At 37.9% G+C, this 26,704-nt stretch overlaps 1 protein-coding gene across 9 annotated transcripts in view; it reads left to right on the forward strand.

The window, feature by feature from the left end:
- The window catches only part of sytl2a (synaptotagmin-like 2a), a 123,140-nt gene extending 96,436 nt beyond the window's left edge, over positions 1 to 26,704 (forward strand). For all 9 annotated transcript variants that reach the window (XM_087988051.1, XM_087988050.1, XM_087988053.1 and 6 more), the window contains 7 exons: positions 1,827 to 1,996; positions 4,635 to 4,737; positions 8,341 to 8,502; positions 11,083 to 11,158; positions 11,238 to 11,328; positions 22,651 to 22,856; positions 25,975 to 26,704. In XM_087988051.1, coding sequence (XP_087844177.1) covers positions 1,827 to 1,996; positions 4,635 to 4,737; positions 8,341 to 8,502; positions 11,083 to 11,158; positions 11,238 to 11,328; positions 22,651 to 22,856; positions 25,975 to 26,123 — 957 coding nt within the window. In that variant the 3' untranslated portion in view covers positions 26,124 to 26,704. The remainder of the gene's footprint in view (positions 1 to 1,826; positions 1,997 to 4,634; positions 4,738 to 8,340; positions 8,503 to 11,082; positions 11,159 to 11,237; positions 11,329 to 22,650; positions 22,857 to 25,974) is intronic.

Below are 26,704 nucleotides of genomic sequence, written 5' to 3' on the forward strand. Positions count from 1 at the left end.
TTTTGTCTTCTCCCTGGCATTGACCAGCAATATTAATTTCCACCAACCGTGTGGATCCATGGAAGATTAAATCTGCATTTTTATGCTGTTCTTCTTACGCTTATACTGCTAAGAGGTTTTTCTGTAAACGTTGCAACCATTTGCATGAAATTACTGTATTATATATAGAGGCTCATTTGGCATTTTTTTTTTTACTAACCATGCAGGATAACTGCTGCTAACACTTTGACAAAATAATTGCAGAGAAGAAGAAGAAAAAAAGACCAAGTGCATTTAAGTCAAATTCAGAGTTATGGGATTAAATTAAGAATCAAATGAATGGCAATAATAAAACATAACCTAAGCATGTTTCTTCTTCAAGTTGCTTCATAGAGGAAGATTTGAGAAAATTGCATTCATTTATTAATATATTTAAATAATAAAATCTATGTAATTCATTGCTGAAAGCCCATTCCATGTCACTCTTTCTTGGAGCTGCACAGCATAGTGTTTGAAAATTGAAGTCTGACTAGAGGGAGGAAAGGGAGAAATTTAGACTGTCCCTGAATATCAGTTTCAAATTTTAACTCTTGACAGGAAAGTTTTATTGATGTCATAGAGTCAAAGATCTGCTGCTCAGAAAAAATTGTCCTTCACTCCATTGTTTTCATGCCGATCAAAATAATCACCTAAATATTCCAATCCCATTTTCCAGCACTTGGCTGACAAACTGACAATCTTGAACAAAAACAGTAAAAATAAATGGACATTCATATTAGCTTTTTGTATTTTTGTATGCCTTTACACTGCAAGTGCGCATCAATATGCTGATTAAATGTAAGGAGGGGTATCTGGTTCTACTACCCTTACGAGCAAAAGAGTTCCAGATTCCAATCACTCTCTGGGTGAAAAGGTATTTCCTCACCTCTCCTCAACCTTCTACCCTTTTACCTTAAATATATGCTCCCTGATATTGATCCCTCTGTCAAGGAGAAAAGTCTTCCCTAACTATGCCCCTCAAACTTTTATACATATGGTGGCACTGTTGTAGTCTCTGAAAATACCAGGAGAGTCATATTGCTCAAATAATGACACATGAATATAAAATTCTGTAGTCCTATATTATATTTCTTCATTTAGCACAATTTATATAGCTTGACTGAAGTTTTTAAAAATTGCAAGAGTCTATTAGTAGTTCATTTACTCCACTCCTTCTGTCCTAAATCTAATTACAGTTCAGTTAAGTTAAGTCACTGGATCTGAAGATCAAGAAGGTGTTTGCTATTGGGTAAAGGGGTTGACTTCCAAATAAAAATGTGGAAGAATGAAATGTTGCTTAAATTCCTACAGTTCTCTGCATTAATTTGTTTCCTGTCAGAGTGCAATTTTCTTCCCTTGAACACAAAAAGCTAATATGAATGTCCATTTATTTTTACTGTTTTTGTTCAAGATTGTCAGTTTGTATTCAAGATATTTTGCATGCATTTTACAGTTTGCCAATCTATTATGCTTTTCTTAGTGGTGATGGTAATAATGATTCAGAAACCTTGCTTTGATGTTTTCTTTTCTTTATTCATTTTTTCATAATTATTCTACTTCTCACTTATTTTTACAAACCCAATAACATAAATCAGGTCCAAAGACCATCATTCAGCATTTCTAAGTAGTGCAGGAAATGGCTAAATCTGAAAAATGAGAGAAAACTTTTAGTTAAATCTGCAAAACTGTAGCAGTGCCAATAATGGATGAATGATCTAATAAAATCTTTAGTTTATTTGCACAACCTAAAAAACTAATTTTGTTTTAATATTGCTTATTTAATTTTTAAACTATTTGAATGCTAACAGGTTAGTGGAAGTACAATGAGCATCTACAGCAGTGACATTGGAAATATTGATGTCAGAGGGAAGATACAGTTTTCATTGGATTACGTAGACAAGTTGAAAGAGTTCCATATTTTCGTGGTACGCTGCTCAGACCTAGCTGCTGCTGAAGAGAAGAAAAATCGATCTGATCCGTTAGTAATGCTTTCTTTTATTGATTATTCATTCCACATAGAATTCTCATGTATCTACAAGAATAAGTACTGTTTCAGATATAATGCTCACATTATGATGATCTGTACAGACACCAAACTTATGTTTGACCTAAGATCTGTACTGAGTTTAACTGACTTTTGTAGGTCTTCATTCAGGGAGGAAAATGTTTCGTGGATTGAAAGAAATCAGGATGTGAAGGATCACTGGAGATGATTCTTTCAATGCACTATTCCCAACTTTGCTACATAACTGATGACCAGACAGTATGACAATCTGGTGTCCACTAGTTTGCTTGCATTCTTTGGTGTAGATTAGAATATTTCCCTTCCTATAACAGTGATTAATTTTTCCATAAAGTATGCGTGCGTGCATGCTTTTTTTGATTGGACTAATGCATTACTCTGGAATGAATGTGGTTTTCCTTGTGAAATTTCTATTCAACTTGATTGGAGATGTTATGATATATCTTTGAAGTAGGTGGCCCACCTGGTGGTAAATGTGGGGGGAGGGGTGGCAGAAAGGATGTTTGAGGACGCATCTACTGAGGTAGTATGGGCTGAGGTTACAAACAGGAAAGGAGTAGTTACCCTGTTGGGAGTTTTCTATAGGCCTCCAAAACATTCCAGAGATGTCGAGGAAAGGATTGTAAAGATGATTCTGGATAGGAGCGAAAGTAACAGGGAAGTTGTTATGGGGTCTTTAACTTTCCAGATATTGACTGGAAGTGCTGTAGTTTGAGTACTTTTAGATGGGGCAGTTTTTGTCCAATGTATGCAGGAGAGTTTCCTGACACAGTATCTAAATAGGCCAACAAGAGGTGAGACCACATTTGATTTTATACTAGGTAATGAACCGGTAGGTAGGTGAGCACCTCGGTGATAGTGACCACAATTCGGTTACGTTTACTTTAGCGATGGAAAGGAATAGATATATAATGCAGGGCAAGAGTTATAGCTGGGGGCAAGGCAATTATGATGTGATTAGGCAAGGTTTTGGATTATAGGATTGGGAAGGAAACTTTGGATGATGGGCACAATTGAAATGTGGAGCTTGTTCAAGGAATAGCTACTGTGTCTCCTTGATAAGTATGTACCTGTCAGGCAGAGAGGAAGTGATAAAGTGCGGGGACCGTAGTTTCCTTCAGAAATGGATTCTCTTGTCAAGAGGAAGAAGGAGGCTTATATAATATTGAGATGTGAAGGCTCAGTTAGGGTGCTTGAGAGCTCCAAGTTAGACAGGAAAGACCTAAAGAGATAGCTAAGAATAGCAAGGAGGGGACATGAGAAGTCTTTGGCGGATAGGATGAAGGAAAACCTTGAAGCTTTCTATAGGTATGTCAGGAATAGAAGAATGATGAAGATAAGGTTAGGGCCAGTCAAGGACAGTAGTGGGAAGTTGTGCATGGGGGCAGAGGAGATAGGAGAGGCGCTAAATGAATATTTTTCATCAGTATTCACACAGGAGAAAGACAATGTTATCGAGGAGAAAACCGAGATACAGGCTATTAGAATGACCTACCTGCAATTGTAGTAGACCTGCCAACTTTTAGGGCATTTAAGTGGTCATTGGGTAAACATATGGATAATAATAGAATAGTGTAGGTTAGATGGGCTTCAGATTGGTTTCATAGGTTGGTGCAACATCGAGAGCCGAGAGGCCTGTACTGCGCTGTAAAGTTCAATGTTCTATTGCACAAAGTTCATCAAAAAGTGAAGTTCAAACACCCATTGTGTCCATGGTGGGGCTCGGACCCACTTTTAAGAAAATGTCTGATGCCTTACTGACCAAGGTAGCCAGGTATCCTGTAGCATTGAAGAAATTTTAATCAACACGTTCAGATATTGCATGACCAAACTTTGGAGCAGGTGGAACATGAACCCAGGCTCCTAGCTCAGAAGAAGGGATGCTACCACTGCACCACAAGAACCCCTACTGTGACATTGGAAATTTAGTGAGATATTAGTGAACCAGTTGGGTTTTTCCCAATAATGGACAATAATTTCAGTTTTCGACACTTAATTTTCTTATTTTTGAATTCAAATTGCACCATTTGCCACAATGGGTTCCCAAATATTACCTGGGTCTCTGGACTAATAATCTAATAATAATTCCATTAGGCCATCACCTCCCCTTCCTCAGAGATGTTATTATATTCCTATAGAGAAGAGGGGACTTTAACCCAGTGCTCCTGGCTCAGAGGCAGGACACTGCCACTGCATCACAAAATCCCCTCTATGACATTGGATCCTCACCATTTGATTGGAAACAGATGTACATTTATGTTATTGAATATGTGATAGAGTGTTGAATGGGAAGGGGAATATACATTTAAGTAGATTAAACATACTTTTAAGATGATATTTTAGTTCACATTTAATATATAGAATACACTTTCAAGAACTGGAGGCCCAAATTCTGGAGTCTTAAAATATTTAGATCATGAAATGGAAGGAACTTTGGCATATATTTGAATATGTCAATTATGATAGTCTAAATGGTTTCTATTTTATTATAATTGTGAGTGAAATGGAAAGATTCAACTATAGGCTCCAGTAATGAAATGATCACAGAGTCTATCGGTTCAATTTTATCTTGTTATATGTCTCTCATTTTTAGATATGTGAAAAGTTACCTGCTTCCAGATAAAATTAAAACTGGTAAAAGGAAAACAACAGTGAAAAAGAGAACCTTGAATCCGGTCTACAATGAAATACTGAGGGTAAGAGTTAATAGCTTTCTTTCTCATGCTTGTGGAGTGGGGGTGTTAATAACTTGATGAAACATTTTGTTTTGAAATAAATAAATAATGAACCTAAATTAAATTTTCAAATACAAATTTACTTTTAGCCAGCTTATTGGAGGATGGCCCTCGAGTGATAACAACTTAGAGAGCTTAAAGGATTAAGTCTTGCTGTAACTATTATAGGGCTTTGGTGAGATCATATCTGGTGAATTGTGTTAAGTTTTTGTTCCCTCACCCAAAGAAGAATTACTTCCCATCAAGAGATACGAGAAAGATCATTTGTTAGACCATTTTCTGAATTGAAAGGAGGAGAGATTAAATATAGGGTGATTCTGCTCACTGGAGATGAAAGAATTCGAGGTAATATTATTGAAACATAAAATTCTGAGATGGTTTGACTGAGTAGATACTGAGAGGCTGATTTGATGTAGGACTGAAGGTGATAAATCTTTGGGCATTAACAGCATCAATGTAAAAATTTGGCCATAATCAATGGTGGAGCAAGGGCAAAGTGGCCTACTTTCTTCTTATTTCTGATAATTTTAAAACTATTTCCTTGTGTGGGCGGAACCAGGTTCAAACTAAATTTGGCCAATGGAGAATGCAATTAGCAAGCAATTTGTTTTGTTGTTGACAAAGCTTGGTTTTAATATGGAGTAAGTTCATTCAGAAGGATAAGTAAAATTATCTAGGTAAATTTGACGAAATTAGGTGTATTTGGATTGAGGTATAACTTTGCCCTGAAAAAGGATTAAGGGATCAAATGGTGTACTTTAGTTCCTATGATGATTTATTTTGTTATAGCAGCCCAGCTGTGTGGAAGTGGTGAGGGAAAAAGAAAGACAGAACACAAAAAATAAACTTTGACTGTATAGCCCATTGAGCCTACTCTGCTACTCATTATGTTCATGAAAGATCATCAGGAATGCTATTGGCACAAATGCCAACATTTAGGATCCCAAGCAGGAGGCTGGAAGAACACAGCAAGCCAAGCAGCATCACGAGGTGGAGAAGTCAATGTTTTGGGTGTAATCTTTCTTCAGGATGGTGAGGTGGGTGTAAAAGGGAGCTGTTGATAAAGGGGTGGTGAGGTAGGGATCGGTGAACACAAGTGGAGGGTACGATCTGGTTGGTCGATGGGAGGAATGAATCCAGTTGATGGCTGGAAGGGAAGGTCAATCAGAGGAATGGAAGGGAGGGGGAGGGGCTGAGAAGGGAGTCAGGGATGGGAAGGAGTTTATTTGAAATTGGAGAACTCAATGTTGAGTCATCTGGGTTTTTGGCTGTCCAAATGGAAGATGAGGTGGTGTTCCTCCAATTTGTGGTCTGATTCGCTGAGGAAATGGAGGAGTCCGAGAATGGTCATGTCAGAAAGGGAGTGGGAAGGGGAATTAAAATGGGCGGTGACGGGGAGGTGAGGTCGGCCCTTGCGGGCCTGGCTGAGATGTTTGATGAAACGTGCCCTGAGTATGCGTTTGGTCTCCCCGATGTAGAGAAAACCACATTGGGAGCTCTAGATACAGTAAACTAGGTTGGAGGAGAGGCAGGTGAATCCCTGTCTCAACTGGAAGGACTGTTTGGGACCCTGGATTGAGGTGATGGGTATGGTGTGCTGGCAGGTTTTGCATCTTTTACAGTTGCTGGTGAAGGTACCTGGGCGTTTGGGGGCGTTGGTGGAGAGAGTGGCATGAACCAAGGATTGGTGAAGGGAAACGGTCCTTACGGAAGAGAAGGTGAAGACTTTCTTGGTTGTGGGGTCTAATTGGAGTTGGTGGAAGTGTTTAAGGATGCGTATGCAGATTTTTTGTCACTAACAAGGTGTAGGATCCCAACAGAGTTTTTCATATAATTGTTCTTGCTTCTATCCAAGACTGCAAAGAAAAATTTAGTAGTAGTCCCTGATGATGGATATCAAAGACTAAAGGTTGATTCAATAAAGTCTAGGCATATGTGTTTCTAGTTGGATTTTTTATTCCAACTCATGCATTACAAAGCTCAATTTACTGATTACCTGTTCCCCATAAATGTGTAACCAGTTCTCAGCCAATTAATCCTAAATTAGCACAGAATTTAGCATCTGTTCCCTATTTGATCTCAGGGACCCATAGCAACCTAGAAAATAAAACTTTCAGAGCCTGCTTCCCATTCATTATGATCATGACTAAGCATCCAACTCAGCCTGTTTCTGCCTTTTCTCCCATCTCCTTTGATCCTTTAGCCCTGAATGCTATCTACAAATCCTTCTTGAAATGATGGAATGTTTTGGCCTCTACTGCTTTCTGTGGTAGTGAATTCCACAGCCTCACCACTTTCTGGGTGAAGACATTTCTCCCCATCTCAGTCCTATGTGATTTACCCCATATCCTTAGCCTGTGACTCCTGTTCTGGACTCCCCCACCATTGGGAATATTCGTCCTGTATCTACCCAGTTTAGTCCCAGGAGAATCCTATAGGTTTCTGTGAGATACCATCCCTCCATTCTTCTGAAATGCAGTGAATGTAATCCTAACCTATTCAATCATTCCTCAACTGCCAGTCCCATTATCCAAGGAATCAGTCTGGCAAGCCTTTGCTGCAAACTCCCTAGATAGCAAGAATATCCTTCCTCTGATAAGGAGACCAAAACTGAACACAGTGCTGCAGCTGGGGTCTCACCATGACCCTGTGTAATTACAGCAAGAGATCCCTTTCACTATGAAGGCTACAATACCATTTACCACCTTTATCACATGCAGCGCCTGCATTTAGATAATCTCCACACATGTGAAATAAATCAAACCACAACACTTGTGGAAGATAGTCAGAGATTCAGGAAAAAAAAGTCACAGTAAATAAATAACAAATACACATTCATGATTTTAAAATGTACAATATTTTTCAAATAGCAAACAGTGACTCGTGTACAAACCACTCTGGTCACATTGCACATTCCTTTCTCTCAATTTATAGCCATTCAGATGATAATCTGCCTTTCTGTTTTTGGTACCAAAGTGAATTACCTCCCTTTTTTTCACATTATAATTCATCTGCCATGCAATTGTCCACTCACATCCAAATTACAGATCTTGCTAGATGATGGTTGTGTTGGGATAAAAGCAGAGTATCTTGTTGTGCTTTACTTTTCCCTCTAATTAAGTTTCTAGTTATTGTTGTTTAACTCTTTGAAGTTTTTATCTTTTGATGGCAGTAGCATAGGTTTTCTGGTATTACAGCATACCACAGTGAAAGGACTGCTTGATTTTCCCCTGTTAGTGACAGAATTTCTTTTTAGTGTCTGTATTTTGACTTGACCCTGCCAAATATGCCATTGAAACAGTATAAAATGACACTTCAGAATAGAAAAATTGGTCACCTGGGTCCATTGTTTACTATTTGGAAAATATTGTACATGTTCAAATAGTGAGTGTGTATTTATTATTTATTTACTGTGACATGTTTGCTGCAAATTTCTAATGTATAGCCTAACATAGAATGATGAAGTGTCTGACTAATGTCTGTGAATGCTCTTTCATGTAAAATTATGTTGTTATGACCTTGTTTTTTTTTTGATTTGTGTATTCTACATCTCTCACCCTACAGTATAAAATTGACAAAGCCTCCCTGATGGCTCAAACACTGAACCTGTCTGTCTGGCACAATGATACATTTGGCCGCAACAGTTTTCTAGGTGAAGTAGAAGTAGAGTTAAGGAAGTGGGATTGGAGCAACAAGAAAATGGACTGGCACGACCTGAAACCAAGGGTAATTTATAATATAAATTAAAGAGGACAAGACTGTGAGATTGCTCTTAACTGGTGGGAAGGGAGCGTGAATGTTGAGTTTGCTGTGTAGTAATGTGGGTTGTAGTATCGCTGATGTAATTTTATCTTTTTTGTGTACCTGCAGCAATTTTTTAATAAAACAATAATAATTGATAGAAATTTGAAATATTAGTACAATGCTGAAACTTCTCAGTTTATAAGTCAGTGTCTGAAGAAAATGAAAAAGAAGGCTGAATATTTCAGGTGTGTATACTCATCATCAGTAATGAAAAGTAAAATAAGCAAACCTCTCAATAAGACTGAGGAGAGAAACATCAGAGCAAAGAAGCAACATAGTCCAGTCAATGGAAAAACTGTAAATAATCTAGAAGATCGACTCAATGAAACAATATAATTGTAATGAAAGAAAGGTAGACTACTATAATAAATTATAAGTAGAATGTTCAGACTAGAACACTACAGAGTTATCAGGGGAGCACTAAAATACTGTGCATGAAGATTGCTTTGAAAGTACTGAGAGCAGATTTCAAAGCCTAAAATATAGTTGTCACATTTGTGGTCAAGTTGATAGCATTTTATAATTGGTGAAAGCCAAATCCATGTCAGATATGCAATGTACAAGAAGTCACATTTGATTTGAAAATGCTACTCATTACATTAAACGAAATATAAGCAAATTGCCATTTTAAATGGCAGGGACTTAAATAATAATGTGGACAAGGCAATAGTCAGCTATTATGTTGTTCATCAGGATGAGAAAAGGACATCATTTCAATAGATGCTTGATCCATTTTTACTAGACACTGATATTCCTCCTCTCATCTTTCAATTCCTGCATCTATTTCCTATGTCATTGAAGGGGAGAAGAATAGCCAGTTGGTCAACCTCTGTTTAAAAATTTCTGCTCCAGTGCCTCAAATGGTGATCAAAAACCTGCGGAAGCCCCATCCCATTTATTATCTAATATTTATGTTTCCTTCAGCTGAAATTTCCTGGTTTTCCAGAATTATGTAATAATGCCGCCTTGAAGAGCAGCAAGGATTTGGTCCTTTCTATCATGTTTAGAACTTTTGACAAGCTGGTCATTTTCTATGAGAAAATAAATGTCAGTTTATCCATCTCAATATCTGCTTTACAAAAAAAAACTCAATTGATAACTCCATCAGCTCAAATTATCTTTCTGTCAATAGGATATTGATGCTATTTGCATCAGAGATCTGAATTAGGTCTCTATGTCTGCGCTGCTCCAGTGAATCCAAACCCAATGCACAATGCTCTTTTCTCTAGTTGGTGGACTTCGGCTGTTAGTCATTCACATTCCTGCTATGTACCTCCTTTAGAACAAAGTTGTTATTTATGTTGGATTCAAAAAGGATACACCGTACTTCAGGCTATATCTGACTGATGCTTTGTGCATACCAGTTACCTTGACTTTCTATTGAACGGTCTGGCCAATACAACACAGGATAAATTTTTAAAAGTACTGCAGACACTAGAAATCCGAAATAAAAAGAGAAAGTGCTGGAGAAATTCTGCAGGTTTGATGTGACTCATGTTTGATATGACTGCTCTTCAGAATCCTGAATTCTATTTGCTTCAGTTGCAATCAATTTTATTGAGGTGTTCTGTAAAGATTTAAACTTTATGGTCAATCTCAGGCTTTTCTTTCCCCATGACTATGAACCTAGACACATTAAATGTATCTCCTACCTGTGCATTTATTGCAATTACATGAAAGGGCAGATAGAATTGGGGGAAACAAAAGTCTTAAACAAGCGATGATATGATTGGTAATGAGAACATATTGTAGATGCTGGAAGATGACTTAGCAAAGATGAGCACAATTAAAAACTTGATATTTTTGAGATAACAAGGGAAGACGTCATCGAAATGGGTAGATACGGCCAACCACGGGTGTAGATGGCCAAGTCCAGAGAGTGAGAAGTTAAAAGTACATGTGAAAGTGAAGGCTACCTGGAAATTGATATTATTGTTCAGGAAATTCTCAAGATCGAGATATGAGAAGGAAGCACAACCTATGTAACTGAAAGAAATTTGGGAGCGGGCTTTATCGCAATTGGACAGAGTGTGACACCTTTTTGGTAAACTCTATTTGCACTTATGATTGGGGCGGCACGGTGGCACAGCGGTTAGCACTGCTGCCTCACAGCGCCAGCAACCCGGGTTCAATTCTCGCCTCAGGCGACTGACTGTGTGGAGTTTGCACATTCTCCCTGTGTCTGCGTGGGTTTCCTCCGGGTGCTCCGGTTTCCTCCCACAGTCCAAAAATGTGCAGTTCAGGTGAACTGGCCATGCTAAATTGCCCGTAGTGTTAGGTAAGGGGTAAATGTAGGGGTATGGGTGGGTTGCGCTTCGGCGGGTCGGTATGGACTTGTTGGGCCAAAGGGCCTGTTTCCACACTGTAAGTAATCTAATCTAATCTAATTACTTTTCATTAATTACATACCTGCATATTTAAAAATAGCTTTTGATGTATCATGGCAAAGTGTTACCAACAAAATGTCGATTAAATGATGTTTCTTGGTCATGGTCATTGCAGACAATTTCAGCTAACAGAACTGGTGATAAAGGCAGCTTAAAAGTGGCTTTCCGCTACATTCCTCAGGGATACAAAGGTATTTTCTCCTTTTTTTTTGTAATAATTTTTAGTTATTTCTCATTTATCAGCATAGTAATTGATGGTTCTGCACACAGGCAAAAAAACAGGAGAAGTTCAAATCTGGGTGAAAGAAGCCAGTAATTTACCCCAGATTAGGCCAAGTCGTTTGGATCCATTTGTTAAATGGTAAAAGTATTACTTGATTACTATTGAACTTTATATGTATTTCCATATTATACTTGTGTTATGATCTCAGCAGATGTTACTACTGGACAGGTCACATCACATTCTGAAATCTAGTTTGATCATAATATTTCTTACTATTTATTGCAGTGGTCTTTCACTGAACCATAAGCACACAATGCATAGATTTGGTTTTAACAATAAAGAAGTTATTTACACACAAAAATGGAGGTTAAAATTGAATAAACCAAATTATTTACTTTTAAGACAACTTGAAACATTTTGGAACAGGGTAAAATACAATCTCATCTACTCCCCTACATTTACCACTTCTCAGTACTCAAATACCAAAGAGTTCCCTTCTCTGTCATATCTGTAGATTTGACTTAACGGTTTCTTCAAATTCACATTATTGAGAGTTTGATCACCTTTTCCTTGATTAGTATCACACTGTGCTTTCCCTTTTTCCCTTCCTTTTTTCACATTCAAACTCCAAAATAAATGATATTGAAACTTCTTTTAAATCGTCAACCTTCAACCTCCTTCTTCCCACCCCCCACCCCCAGGAATGGATGGAAATGTACCTTTAAGAGATAGTTCACTACCCCACCTAAAAGTGATCTTAACATTTCTGTAACAGCAGTAACACATTGACATTAAACATGTAATGAATATACAGCAACTGTGAATAAACATAAATCCATGGGCAGTACATCATTTTGTGTCCTTCGTATCTGTTTTTGATAAATGGACTGCCGTAGTCTGTCCTTTTTCCAGGTACATTAATAATTTTCAAATTATCTGGTTGGACAGTTAATCTCTACCAAAACAATCTGTCATGATCTGTATAACTGACAGTTTCTTCCACATTGTTAGTGATTTAAGTTTCAAAATGATATAGATCGAATACAAGACTCCATGTCTCTTTCTCAATTGTTGGATATTTCTGTTGACAGGCTTTGAGTTCCTTAGAAAAATAAATGAGGCTATACAATTCCCATCTGCTCCTGCAATAAAATCACTCCATGCTGATATCACTGTCACTGGCATCAGCAGACAGTTTGAATCGCTTCTCCTAAATCGGCATGACTAAAACTGTTGTGGCTGTCAGCGCAGATTTCTCATTCAAAGGCATTTTGACATTCTTGCATTCGTTCTAATATTCTGCCTAAATTTGATGAAGGTGCAAGGATATTGCTGAAGTTCAGAACAAACTTGTGATAAAATCTACTCGGGAGATGGTAAGGACTGCTGATGCTGAAGAGTCAAAGAGTGGAGTCAGAAAAAGCACAGAAGATCAAGCAACAAAGGAGAAGGGGAGTCAATGTTTCAGGAAGCCCAATGAAAGGTTCTGACCCGAAACATCGACTTCCCTTCTCTGCTGCTTGACCTGCTGTGCTTTTTCTGGCTCCACCTTTTATCCACTCATAAAGTCTACCCAGTCCAACATATCTGAAAACTTTGCATTTTGTTCTAAGTACAGGAAAATCCAAAACAGCCTTTATGTTCACTTCCTACTTACCTTGCCTGACAGCTCAAATAAGTCTCTTTGCATTGGCAAATTCACTTTTAGCCACACATCTAATCAAATTAGCTTTTTAAAGCTGATCAAACTGTTCAGTCATGTGTTGTAAATGTTCCTCACAAGTTTGGCTAAAAAAAGGTTGATGTAAACCATGCAATTACATAGTCTGTCAATTATCTTTTTTTGGTTGATTACTGGAATGTTGCTGGTGCATTTTTGATTCCAAATGGAATGACTTTGCATTGACAAAATCTCTCCTAGGGTTACAAAAAAATTCTATATTTCTGTACTCTAGTCAGTCAACATAATACAATATTCTTTTTAGCAACTTAATTATAGTGACAAATCACAGACATCCAACATTTTCAATGCAGTCCTCAATTCCTGGAAGAGGTTGTAAGTCAATTTTTGTTACCACTTTGACTTTCTGACAATCTGTACAAAATACAAAACTATCCAGTTTCGGACCATCAAGCTTAGTCGGGTTGAGTTTGCATGGATGTTGTTTTATAGAACAGGAATGAGCCCTGTAAAACAACATCCACACAAACTCAAACCAGAGAGATCAGCTCAAGTGAGCAAATAGATGAAGTTCATGATCGAACATAGACCAGTACAGCATAGGAATTGGCCCTTTGGGCCACAATGTTGTGCTGAACATGATGCCAAATTAAACTTATCCTTTCTTCCAACCTTTGGTCCATATCTTTCCATTCCTTACATATTCATGTGCTTATCTAAAAGTCCCTTAAACACCCCTGTATTATCTGCCTCCTCCACCACTCTGGCAGCATGTTCCAGACTTGTACCATTCTCTGTGTTTTAAAAAAAAAACAATTTGCCCCTCCCATCTCCTTTGAACTTGCCCCCTCTCATCTTAAATGCATGACCCCTAGTATTAGACACTTCAACTTTGGTGGAAAAACATTCTGACTGTTAATCCTATCTATGCATCTTATAATTTTATACACTTCTATCACGTCTCCCCTTAGCTGCCACCGCTCCAGAATAAAAAAACGAGTCTTTCGAGCCTCTCCTTATAGTTTATATCCTCTAATCCAGGTAAACCTCTTCTGCAAATTCTCTAAAGTCTCCACATCCTTCATGTAATGTGGTGACCAGAATTGAATTCAGTACTGACTGGCCTAACCAAAATCTGAAAAAGCTGCAACATTACATCCTGACTCTTGTACTCGGTGACCAATGAAGGCAAGCATGCCATATGTCATATTTACCACACTAGCTACTTGCGTGGCCACTTTCAGGGAGCTATAGACTTGAACTCCAAGATCCCCCTGTACATCGTAGGTAACACATTCCTACATTAACATCATAAACAGTCAAAACTGTTTTTCTGGCCCCTCAAAACAAATTAATTTATGATTCTGTAATAGCCTTTGTGAGTCACATTGATAATTTTTGGAAGATGAGACATAATGCTACCTAACCTTTGTTTTAAGTGCCTCCAAGTTATCCAGTCTGATTGCCAGTAGGTCATTTTTGATTTTTAATTTCTAATTCATTCTCCAACTGCTCTGATATTTGTATTTCACTCCCTACTTCTTTCACTGCTGTAAATAAACTTATTCTCCTCACGATTATCCCTATCATAATATCTCTTTCACATGTGAACATAACACATTTGATTGTTTAACCAGTTTGAAGTACTCAATATCTAATTTACACCATTGAGTTTCTTTTTTGCTCGCACCAAATGAACTTTATTTTTAATGGTTCCCCACAAACTGGTAGCAATACTTTCACCATCTCCAACAACAAATTTTGAATGTCAGCCTTTTTGTCGTCTCTAGTTTTCTTTGTTTGTTGACCGCCCTTTAAATGCATTATGGTTAGCTCTATTTTGGTCCATTTTTCTGAAATTCATATCACAGTCTGGAAGCATAGTCTCTGAGCTTTGCTTTCTAACTTATTTTTTTTCTTTCACCAGATTAAGTGATTTTCTTAAGAGTCTGTATGTTAGTTCAAAGGGACTAAATCCTGTAGGCACATTTAGGAGTGTTCCCAATAGCAAAGAGTAACAAATGAATCCCTTATCCTAGTCGTTATGACATTCTTGATGTTAAGCTCTCACCATGGTCTTCAAAGTTTAATGCCATTTTTCCAGTCTACCTTGAGACTGTGGGCCCTTAGCGGAAAATAGAAATTGAATATTCCCAAACTAGCTGTCAATTCTTTGGATTTGTTTTGCAAATATTCAATCAAGAGTTCAAATTTTATTCCCTTGGGTAAATTTTGTTTTGTAAATTATCAAACTAACTTCCTACTTGTACTTTTGCAGCAATTTTTCCTTAAGTGACTGTTTCGGGAAACATTTTGGAAATATCCATTATCGTTAAAAGATACTGATTACCATTCCTCATTTTTGGGTAGGGATTCCATACATTCTATTAAACCCTAGTAAAGGACCATTCAAAAATTAGTATTGGAACTAAAGTGCAGGTTTATTTGAGGGTTGAGAGTTCTAAATTGCCTAACATATGTGACATGTCTGACAAAATTTGACACCTTTATGTAATTCTGCCCAATAAATATATTTTAATATTTTCGTCTGTGACCTGCCAATGGAATTTTGTGACCAACTCATAAAATTTTCGCTATGGTACTCAGATGGAACTACCACCTGATGGACCACTGCCCATTACTCATTAACTGGAAGTTGAAGTAGTCTCCATTTCCTCATTAGTACTTTGCCTTTCAAATGTTTTGTTTCTTTTCTCAATTATTGAATAGGCTGTTTTGTCTAACTGTCAAAATTCTAAACCTGTTTGTTGCATTTCCATGACAGAAGATGACCTAAACATATCCGCTTCATTCTCTTTACCTCACCCTTTTTACCTCATTCTTGTTTAGTAAACTTTCCAAACATTTTATGTAATTACTGAATTTCTAAATCGACTCTGTTAGGGAACAATCCAAGCTGTTTCTCCTGTAATATTTCAGTTTCTTTTACCTCCAGTGGTTGTTCCTCCAACGTTTGCGAGGCCAACATTCTTGATCCTTTCAGGGCATTTCTCAAACTAAAATCAATCCCTTCTTTGGTATTAGTTTCAAAACTTTTGCTACAAAGCTTCCATTTATCAAGTCCATTTATCTGAGACTGGTTTGTAACCTCCGTACTAACCTCCAATTAATACTTTCTCCTTTATTATCCTCTCTGGAAGATGCACAGTATCGTCAGCCAGCATCAGTTACTGATTTTGTCCAGTTTTTCAATATCTTTGTTGATTTACCTCTTTGATTTGAAGGCTTTTGAGAAAATATCCAGGATTTCTAATAATTTGATTTTCCTTATCGACATTAGAAAAAGAATTTTCATGACTGTCTTGAGTCATCTCTCCCATCTCAGTACATTCTAAGGAAACATAATCTCTTTGTCCAGTTTTAATACTGCTTTCCTGATGCCCCATTTCTGAAGATTACTTGGATATTCCTACTTCTGTCATTTAATCTGTCTCCCGTTTACCTTCCGACAATTGGCTCCAGTGTGTCCATTTTTTTCATTCATTAATTTATATCACTTTTTTAAATTCTAGTTTTTGACCTTCCTTCCTTTTGTCTGTTCTCTAAACATAGTAACTGTTCCTTCTGCAGATTTCCAATTTTTGCAATTGCCTTATGGATTTCCATATGAGCATCTCTCCATCTCTAATTGTCTGCCCAAGATATCATAGCTGTCAGAACTGCTGATTCTCTGATCTGGAATACTTGTAACTCATCCAAATCATTTTTATAAAAGTGTAAAGGAATACTATTTGAATTTTTCCATGGCCATAGTTTCAATATAATTCTCAATTTTTCTCTTGTTTTAGTGATGTAAACAACTGATCTATTTCTCCCATGCAAATTTTTCAAATGTCTGTTTAGGTTCCTTTGTCAACCAAAATTTAAAATGATGAACTTCAGACACAAGCTCACAAACATTGACTTGTCTTTTTGGCCATTTCATACTCTGCAGACTGAGATTCTGTCAAACTATTGTGCACAGTCAGTGCTTATCTGTAAAAATGCTTTGTAACATTAAGTTCCAAATGTCTTTTGGCTGGTTCATTTACCCCGGCTACCTTTGATAAATAAGGTGAAATACCTTTTGATTCCACGAACATTAAATTTAGGCACTCCGCATAAATTCTTTGTTAAATCAAATCCCTCATTAGAATCAGAATTATCCTTTTGAGCTATTAACTCCTTGTTCCTCCTTTTACTGTACATTTTTCCTTGGCCAACTCGTTGTCTAAATTTCCTATCTTAAGTTCAAATAAACACAAAATATTATAGATGCTGAAAATTTGAAACAAAAACAGAAAACTTTAAATCTGAAAAGAGAAACAAATTACTGGAGAAACTTACTCAGTCTGGCAGCATCTGTGAAGAGAGAAACAAAGTAAATGCTTTGAGTCCAAAGATGACTCTTCTTTGGACTCAACATTAACTCTGTTTCTCGCTTATCAGATGCTGCCAGACTGAGTGAGTTTCTCCAGTAATTTCTGTTTCGCTTTTTAAATTTAAGGTTTTTAAAAATTCTGTTAGCTTTTCCATTGTTGTCTGTTTTTCTTTTCCTCTCTTCTCATGTCAAGTTTTCTTATCCATGAGTCCCTTTCCATTATTCTTTATTTCTCTGTCTCCCATAACTCCAGTCTTTTTAATTTTTAACATTTTAAGGAATCAACAATCCAAACCATGGGCTTGTGTTTTGTTGGTGTTGGGCAGATGCTACTCTCACATCCCCTCCAATCCCAACTCCTCCATGCCCGAAAGCACGATGGATAGCATGGGCATAAAACATACTTTGGATGGGATTTTAACAGTTATCATCAAGAATGGTTTAGCAGCTCCACTATTTATTATTGAGTTGGTCCAGTCCTAAGGGATACAGCTGCTAAACTGGGTCTGATGCAGATGGTTAGGGAACCAACAAGAGGTGAAAACATTCTTGACTGTATCCTTACCAATCTGCCTGTTGCAGTTGCACCTGTCCATGACAGAATGGATAGGAGTGCCCACTGCATAGTTCTTGTGTAGATGAAGTGCTATCTTCACATTGAGGATAATCTCAATTGTACTGTGTGATACTAACATTATATTAAATAGGATAAATTTTGAAGGTATCTAACAACTCAAAATGTGCTGTGGGCCATCAGAAATGGAATGATTGCTGTCAAACACAATCTACAACCTCATAGCTCCATTCTATCATACCATCAAGCCAGGGATTAGCCTTGGTTCAATGGAGAGTGCAGGAGGTCATGCCAAGACCATCACCAGGCATACCTAAAAATGAGGTGTCAACCTGGTTTGGCCGGAACCCAAACAGTTTATGAAGCAAGTGATGGACAAAGCCAAGTGATTTTGCAATCAACAGATCAAACTGAAGCCCTGCAGTCCTGGCACATTTAGTCACTGGAGGAAGATCCTTCATAAATATCACTATCCTTAATTGGACAACTACATCAGTCTAAAAGATAAGGCTGAAGCAATAGTAACAGTTTTTTTTAATCCAGATGTTTCAAGTGAATAAATAGAACTGTATAGCACAGTACAGGCCCTTTGGCCCTCAGTGTTGTGCTGGCCTTTTATCCTGCTCTAAGATCAGACTAACCTATATACCCTTCATTGTACTATTTTCCATGTGCCTATCCAAGAGTTGCTTAAATGTCCCTAATGAATCTGACTCTACTCCCACTGCTGGCAGTACATTCCACACACCCACCACACTCTGACTAAAGAACTGACCTCTGACATCTACTCTAAACCTTCCTCCAAATACCTTAAAATTATGTGCAGCCTTGTAATAGACACTTTCACTATGGGAAAAAGTCTCTTGCTATCCACTCCATCTATACTCTCAACATCTTGTACACCTCTATCAAGTTAACTCTCATTCTTCTTCGCTCCAATGAAAAAAGTCTTGGCTCTCTCAACCTTTCTTCATTAGACATGTCGTCCAGTCCAGGCAGCATCCTGGTAAATCTCCTTTGCACCCTCTCTAAAGCTTCCGCATCTTTCCTATTATGAGGCAACCAGAACTGAACACAATATTCCAAGTGTAGTCACACCAGGACTCTACAGAGCTACAGCATAACCTTGCAGCTTTTAAACTTAATCCCCCCTGCTAATTAAAGCCAACACATCATACACCTTCTTAACAACCCTATCAACCTGGGTGGCAACGTTGAGGGATCTATGGACTTGGATCCCAAGATCCCTCCACACTGCCAAGAATTCTACTTTTAACCCTGTATTCTGCATTCAAATTTGACCTTCCAAAGTGAACAACTTTGCACTTTTCCAGGTTGAACTGCATTGCCACTTATCAGCCCAGTTCTGCATCCTGTCAATGTCCTGTTATGATCTACAACAGCCCTCCTCACTATCCACAACTCCACTAACCTTTGTTGTTCTATCTTGGTCCTATCTGGATGTCCTCTGCATCATTAGGTGCCAGTTTTTAGCCAATTTAATTCATTCTGTGATATCAAGAAACAGCTGAAAGCACTGGATTTTGCAAAAACAATACACCTTGACAATATTCTGGTATTAGCACTGAAAGCTTGTGCTTCAAAACTGGTTGTGCCCCTAACAAAGCTTTACCAATCCTGTACCTACACAGCAACGTGTAATATTGCCAAGGTGATTCCTGTAGACACCAGTTTCTTAAGGCCAGCTAGGGACAGGCAATAAATGTTGACCCAGCCAAATTTGCCCACATCATGTGGTTGAATGAATTAAAAAAATCAATCTGGCCAATCATTGCCCCATCAGTCTACTCAATCATCTGTAAAAAAAAAAAGGGAAGGAGTCCTCAACAGTGCTATCAAGTAGCACTTGCATATAATAACCTGATGCTAGGTTTGGGTTCTCCTAGGAGTACACAAATCCTGACCTCATTTCAGCCTAGGTTAAAAAATGAACAAAAATGAATTCTAGGTGAGATTGGCTGCCCTTGCTATCTGGTAGCATTTTGCTAAGCGTTGGATCAAGAAGGCTGAGCAAAACTGGAGGTTAGTGGGAATTGGGAAGAAACTTTCCACTAGTTCGAGTCACACCTGGCCTAATAGAAAATGTTTGTTAGATGTCAGTCATTTCAGTTCCAAGGACATTTCTGCAGAAATTGCTCAGGCCAGTGTCCTAGGTTCAACCATCTTCAGCTGCTTTATCAATGAGTTTCCCTTCACCTTAAGGTCAGAAGCGAGGATGTTCGCTGATGATTGTGCCATGTTCACCACCATTTGCAACTCCTCAGTTACTGAAGCAGTAGATATCCAAGTAACAGCAAGACATGCTGAGTTTCTCCTCCAATTTTATTTTCAATTTGATTACCAGCACCTATAATATTGTGTTTTGTTTTTCCAAGTCCTGACTTGGAAATATACTGACATTTCTTTACGGTATCACTGTTCCTTCACTGATGCTGGGTTAAAATCCTGGAACCTCCAACCTATCAGAACTCTGGTTCTATGTACACTAGATTGACAGCAACAGTTCAAGAAGGCAGTTCATTCACCAATTTCTCAAGGTCAATTAAGGATATGCAATAAGTGCTAACCCACAAGTGAAGTTCACATCTTCTGAACGAATATAAGTGAAAAAGCGTCACCCCGTCACCATGCCTCAATTCTTTAAGGCTGGAGTTTGGAATTGGCAGTGTCCCAAAGTTAATTTGAATGCAGAGACACAGAAAACTTGTGCATCTACACAGGATGCATCTTCTGGCTTTTAGTTTGCTTTATGAACACACATACTTTATGTTTACTTGGAAGCTGTCATGTTCTGAATGACTTGGAATTGTTTTAAGTGCGCAAAGTCTTTAGTGCTTAGTTACAGGCTTCCTGTGTCTTTGACTTGCATTGTTTTTAATGGAAAGGGAGAGGCAGACAGGTCATCAAGGTGGGGAAAACTGAACATTTAAAGGGTTGACATGTTGACATAGCTGCAGCATGTGCCAACAGTTTACTCAGTAAGTGCACTGCATGTGCTTCAAGCAAATGGCGGTTTGAAAGTCAAAGGTGAGTGGTCGTTGGCAGGGTCAGTTGTGGTTACAGCATAGTCAGTCAAAAGGGGCTTATCTGTTTATACTACAGCAGGTTGGCCATGGTCAGGTAGGTGCTTGGTCCTTTCAGAGTCCGGGGATCTGTGTCCTTGCAGCCTGGTCATTGAGCCACAATCAGTTCTGCAGCCAAGACCAACCAATCCAAAGATTACAAGTAGGATCAGACTGGGAATTGGGCCAGTTTTTTCCAGCAATGTGATAAAGTGAGGAATTGAGTATGATGGACATGGATGGAACAACAGTTATTGGTGTTCTAATGCAGAAATAGAAGTTGAGATGTCCCAGTACATGAGTAGGAAACTCGGAGGGTCGGAAAGGTTAGCAGTTTGATAAAATGAGATTGGTGAAAGTAGTTCAGTGAACTGGAAACGTGCAACAGTGAAATAGTAATTCATCAACCTGGGTGAGATGTGTGTGCAGTGGCAAAGTTACAATGATTAAGTGTCTGAATGAGCTTTAGGTAGCATCAGGAAGATTGGGCATTTTCCCCTTGTGGAGTGTCAAAGATCATTGATGTTCTTCCTGCTCTGCTGGGTGTCCCTTTTTGACTTGGATCAGAGGACAGCTTTTGTCTGGTTGCTGCAGGAAACCATGCCATCAGCAAAATAAAGAACGGCCTTTCTCTCTGCCTCGCTGACCATGTGTTTTCCTTTTTGGGCTGTGTTTGGTAATATAGGTGGAACACTATAGTGGGAGAGACAGTTTCAGGCTTGCAGCATCTGAAGGGATGTGCAGCTGGGTGTTAAATATGATGCATGTGTTACGAATGTCACAAGGTCCTTCCATAACTCCTGCCACATAGTTTCATGAGAGATGTGAAGACCCTTTTTGTATAATTAATCCGATATAAGGCAGAAGATTACATGAGAATAGGTACTCTAAGCCATGGGGATCTGGGTACTATGAATCACACACTTTAAAACACTTGAACTGAAAATGGGAAAGTTTTGCCCAGTTTGCATTATCTGCTCAGGACAGTGGCCAGTCTCTGACTTCCCTATGACTTGGTCCATGCCACAATTGTGACAGAGTCTTCAGTCATTATATCGTATACATTTGAGTTTTCTATCTGCTACATCTACCTAAATTCTTTTCAAAACCTACCATTCTAGCCATGTAGATCTCATTTCTCAATACATGTCTTTTTCACACACAATTTATGACATTAGAGATTCAGTGCAAAGGCAGGTTGATATTAGGACAGAATGTTTTCCAGACATTCTCAGGTTTGTACAAGATCTTGTCATGATTGAAAACTTTGAATTAATGAGCTGGAAGATCAGTTATGCAGTGTAAGCATAATTTGGCAACGAGAGGACTGTCAACTAAAACACACAAAATATGGCATTCTGTTATGTTATGGATCTTAAAATTATTTTCAGTAACATTTACAAATAATTGAAAATTTGACTATTCAGATTTCCTCTACTGAAATGTTTGAAAATATTTTTGGTGCCTGGTTCTCCAATGTTTGCATCAAGGTAAAAGTTAGAATAGTAAATATTTGATTATTTTCTTCATTTAACAGCAAAATCTTACTTCTGAGACCTGTCAGTAGATACTTAACTGTTTGACTTAGTCATCCAATTGAGTAACAAAGCTCAAGTTCTTATTAGTATTCTGGGACATGCATGTGTCAAAAAGCAAGACTTTCCTTCATAGTAAACCTAAGTTTTGAGATTAGAAAAGCCTTTGAACATGCTATAATCGTGTTTCTGTTTTACCCTACAAGCTTCATTCTTCCAGACACAAGCAGAAAAAGTCGTCAGAAAACGCGGGTTGTGAAGAAAAGCACAAATCCTGTATTCAATCACACCATGGTTTATGATGGTTTCAGCACTGAAGATCTTAAGGATGCATGTGTTGAACTTTCTGTCTGGGACCACGACAAACTGATTAATCATTTTCTTGGAGGACTAAGGATTGGCCTTGGCACAGGTAATAGCCTCTGAAACATGGTGCTGAAATTAGTACAGATTTGAATTTCAATATAATTTACAGTAGCTGTGAGGTAATTTATTCCTGTTGTGAATTTCACAGCCTTGACCAAGAGAACTTCTGAAATAATTCTACAAATCAGAAATTGCAATTTGTAATTTCTTTTTAAATATTAATTGCTGTGTGAGTGCAATCAAAATTAGATTGCAGTTCACTGTCAGGTGATGACATAATCTCTAATTTGAAACCAATTGGTCATTTGTATCGTACAATTAGCATAATATATAAAGCCGTTTCAAATATGATAACTTCACTGTGAGCTTTCTTTATGTGGAATAAAACTATTTTTCAGTTGTGCCCCATGAAATTAGTGGTTTTGGCCCTTAAAGGACCTGTTCCTCAATTTTTAATCACAGTCTATGCAAATACATTTGCTTAGTTTACCTCTTGATGACTCTTTTAAATCGAGAGAATTCATGTATATGAGTTCAAAATACGCAAGATTGTCGTGAAGGATACTGTTGACTGTCCATATTTAAATCTCAGGTACATATGAATGTACAAATATGATATAGAAGCAGAAGTATACCATTCAATCCCTTGAGCCTGCTGTGCCAATCAATACATTTTGTTTCCCATCTACATCTAATTATCCTTGAATCACCTGCATAACCATAAATTATCCACCCCTTAAAAGGCCTTCACTGCCCTCTGAGGCAATGTGTTCCAAAATCTCTCAACCACCAAAAGAACAAAATTCTCCTCATCTCTGTCCCGAAAGTTAAAAATCACACAACACCAGGTTATAGTCCAACAGGTTTAATTGGAAGCACTAGCTTTCGGAGCACCGCTCCTTCATCAGGTGGTTGTGATGAAAGAGTGGCGCTCCGAAAGCTAGTGCTTCCAATTAAACCTGTTGGACTATAACCTGGTGTTGTGTGATTTTTAACTTTGTACACCCCAGTCCATCTCCAAATCTGTCCTGAAAGGTTGAGGAGTAATTTTAAGTCTTCCCAAGTTCTGATCAGATGAGCAAGAAGAAATTTCCATGTCTACCCTGTCAAGACCATTGAAGATCTTTCACACTTCAATAAAATCACCACTTGTTCTTCTAAATTTCACTGGAAACAAACCCGACCTTTCTAACATCCTTATAAGACAGTCCCTCTTCCCAAGTACCAATCTAGTGAACCTCTGATACTCTACAGCCTTCCTTAAAATAAGAAGACCGAAATCGTAGTCTTCAATTGAGTGATTTATCTGTATCCGTGAAACATAACATTCTTTTATGTTCAATTTCTCTTGTAATAAAAGATAGCATGCCATTTGTGACTCCTCAGATACTGAAGAAGTCTGTGCCAAGTGCAGCAAATCCTATTATCCAGATTTGGACTGACAAGGTGGAAAGTAACATTGCTTGGCACTCGTATGGCATTAATGAACATCTCTAACCGTTACCCCGAGGTGCAATTGCATTACTGTCACTGATTACCCTACTACTGACATCCAGGTGGTTACAATAGACCAGAAACTGAACTGAACTAGCCATTTAAATACTGAGATTAAAAGAATGGTTCATAGTCAGTAACATTGAATCTTGCATGGAGTAACTCACCTGTTGACTCCCCACAGCCTATTCACCATCTACAAGGCACTAGTCAGGAATGTGGTGGAATATTCTCTACTTGGCTGGATGAACACAGGCCCCACAGCCCTCTAGAAGCTTGACAACATCCAAAGCAGCCCACTCGATTGGTACCACATCCACAAAAATTCTCTCTCCAGTGCCAATAATTCAGTAACATTAGTGTGTATCATTTACAAGATGCATGGTAGAAATTCACCAAGGTTGCTAAGACTGTACCTTCCAAATCCACAATCCTTTCCATCTGCAAGGACAATGGCAACAGATACGATGGGAACACCACCACCTGCAAATTCCCATTCAAGCTACTCATTATTCTGACTTGGAAATATTTCAGTTTCTTTACAGTCACTGGATCAAAATCCTGGAACTCCCTCCCTAACAGCCTTGTGGAGGTACTTTGACCAATAGACAGCAGTAGTTCAAAAATGCTGCTCATCACCATCTTCTCAAATGCAACTTGGAATAGGTAACACATTTTGGCCCAGGTGGTGATGCTCATACCCCATGAATATTTAAAAATCAGTCGACTTGATTACATGCCAGACCAGCTTTTTAACATTTTGGGACTTGAGCACCAGAACACATCTGCACCTCAGGATTCTACAGTCATTCTCTGTTTAAGTGATACTGTGTTTAAGTATTATTCTGTTATTTCTTTCTACCAAGCTAATAAACTTCACATTTCTTTCAAACTTGTACCAAGCCTAATGAAGTCTAGAGCCAAGTGACCATTATGGAACCAAACTGGTGAAGAGGGTATTGCTGAGTCGGTGTTGTTTGAAAGGATGTGTGCAAATCCCTCACACTTGTTTGTATTGGCTGATGTTTATGGAATTTGTTCCTTTATTTAATTGACCGTCATCATTCACAACTGGAGGTGGAACTGCGATCATTGGTTGTGAGATCTTTGAGTATCATATATTGTTTTTTTTTCTCTTTGCTCTTTTATTTGCTCAGAGCCAATATGTGTTGTCCATCCATAATTATCCATCATCGCATTACTAGGATTAATTTTATATTTTGGATTTATTAATTTAACTTGTTCAAGCTGCCATGATGGGATTTGAATCCAGGGTATTTGCCTTGGAATTACTGATCCAGTGACATTTATTAATAGAACTAGTTAAGCAGGTGATTGTGGTTAATATGATCAATTAATTGACTAGGTAGACATTTTATTTTGTTCAGCCACCACAATTGCCTGTTCAAAAGTTACCTCACCTTTCTATTCCACTCGGCACTCAACATTTCAGTGCAGCTCACTATTTTAATTGCAGTTTGTTCCCTCAAGTGGCATTTGCATCTGTTTATTTTGTGCAAAGTGATTGATGTACAGAACAATGGAAGTCCTCTACATCATTACCTTGTACTTGTGACAGCAGTCATTTGTGTAAATTTAGTGATGTAATAAATATGATGCTTTTGTAAACCAAACTCCATTCTGTTTGACCATTCTTTTTTATTCTACAGGTAAAAGTTATGGATTGACAGTTGATTGGATGGATTCTACAGAAGAAGAAATATCTGTATGGGATAAAATGATGACCCATCCAAATACTTGGGTTGAGGACGTGCTCCCTTTGAGAATGTTGATGCTCAGCAAAATGTCAGGAACCTAAACTGAACGCTTTACAAAACTGGAAAAAGATTTGCCAAATAAATTGTGTCTGCGCACGAGTTCTAGTAATCTGGGACACAAGTTTTTTTCAGTTTTGTTGTTGTGACTAGTTATTTGTACTAGGCTGAGAAACACATGGATTTACCTGAACAAAAATAAGTTTATTTTAAGTTTATTAAAAGGACAAGCCAAAGCTATATGCTGCAATGTTAATATATACACAATGCTGGAAATAATAATAATTCAGTTTGAAACGGACTTCAAAAGTGAAGATTCAAATTAACCTTTTCAGTCAGATGCCACTTTATTGTATTGATACAGCAATGAATTAACTACTAACAAATCCAACTTTACTTTCATACCTATGTTCCTATTATATATCAATGGCAGAAAGCCTATACAGTGATTATTTTCTGTTGGAGCACTTAAACAATTGTCAAACGGACTATGAAGATTTTAAGAAGTTAAACAAGTAATAACAAATGAAGAAAAGAATTAAACATTCTTCATGAACTGTTGCAAAATATATACTGTAATATCAGTTTCAAATATCCATTTAATAATAAATTCAAATGATATGGA

This window comes from Chiloscyllium plagiosum, unplaced genomic scaffold (genome assembly GCF_037043375.1).
Source record: "Chiloscyllium plagiosum isolate Xiang-an unplaced genomic scaffold, Cpla_swu_hap1 HiC_scaffold_6, whole genome shotgun sequence".
In the NCBI taxonomy this organism is placed as follows: Eukaryota; Metazoa; Chordata; class Chondrichthyes; order Orectolobiformes; family Hemiscylliidae; genus Chiloscyllium; species Chiloscyllium plagiosum.